The sequence below is a fragment of the Naegleria gruberi genome (genome assembly GCF_000004985.1).
Source record: "Naegleria gruberi genomic scaffold NAEGRscaffold_1482, whole genome shotgun sequence".
Taxonomy (NCBI): Eukaryota; Heterolobosea; class Eutetramitea; order Acrasida; family Naegleriidae; genus Naegleria; species Naegleria gruberi.
The window spans coordinates 1-1,105 of NW_003162610.1; the positions used below are offsets into that span (position 1 = coordinate 1).

Consider the following 1,105-nt stretch of genomic DNA (forward strand, 5'->3'; position numbering starts at 1 on the left):
TAGATGATGTTTTGGCGAGGTGAATGTAGTAATGGCTGGTGAGGAAGGAAGCAAAGGGAGAACTCTCCTCATGGTGGCTTCTCAAGGTAGCATGCTGAAGGTGGGAATACCAACCAATATACCTATTTAGCAGGGTGATGATGAATTCATGATGAGTAATTGTTGTTTGTTGTTTTTTTTTGTTGAATATTTAACGGTCAGAACAGACAACTTTCAGCGGTTTTTGGTTGGCGCGAATTTACCGTGATGTAACATTTTTTAGCTCACCTCCCTCGGTCTATTGTTAAATAAATACTTTTTTAATTTTTCTTAGATTATTTCTTAGATTTCTTTTCAGCTTTCTTTTCATATAATTGTTTAATCTTAATTCTGGTCAGTTCTGGTAAATTCAAGAAACCAGCAGCACCACGAAGCTTTTCGAAATTATTTAAAATGTAATGTTCACATTCAGATTCCAAAGTCTTGTCATTATAGAGCATGGCAATGTCAATAACAGACCAAACAATAGAATCTTCCAAAAGTGAAACGACCATTCTTCTACAAACACTAGCCATATCAACCAAATCCAACATGATACAATAAACTAAAATACCAAGACAATTTCTTGGTGAAAGTCTAATAGTATCAGTGTACAAATAGCTCAAGACTTCAAGCATAACTTCAGTGGAATAATCGGTCAAGTGAACAACTCTTTCCTTTGATTCCATCATACCAGAAGTAACAAACATTCTTGAGAAGAATGGAGATCTTGACATGATTAATCTGTGAACTGCAATACCACCTGTTGGAACAGTATTTCTAGTCAATGGTGACATGATTTCGTGTTCTAATTCAGCAGTAGCATCATTAGTTTCAAAGCTAGTTTCTGGAATTTCAAATGGTTCCTCTTCGAAAATTTCCTCTGTTGGTCCTCCGACATGTTGAGCTACAGCATCACCTTGATCCAAAACAACAATCAAATCGCTGTATGAATGATCATTGATGAGAGTGGAGAAATCTTTGTGAATTTGAGATAGAACAAGCTTGGTAACTTCCAAATCCTTTTGTTCTTCCGCGGTACAAATCTTTACAATAGCTGGATAATGATTATCTGGTGATATTGTCT

The 1,105-nt window shown here is 35.8% G+C and overlaps 1 protein-coding gene across 1 annotated transcript; it reads right to left on the reverse strand.

The window, feature by feature from the left end:
* Positions 1-314: 314 nt before the first annotated feature.
* Positions 315-963, reverse strand: NAEGRDRAFT_55033 (uncharacterized protein; the record flags this gene model as incomplete). The annotated part of the gene is made up of 1 exon (XM_002667914.1): positions 315-963. A coding segment is annotated over one exon (648 nt), but the record flags the coding sequence as incomplete, so codon positions are not given.
* Between the last annotated feature and the right edge of the window lie 142 nt (positions 964-1,105).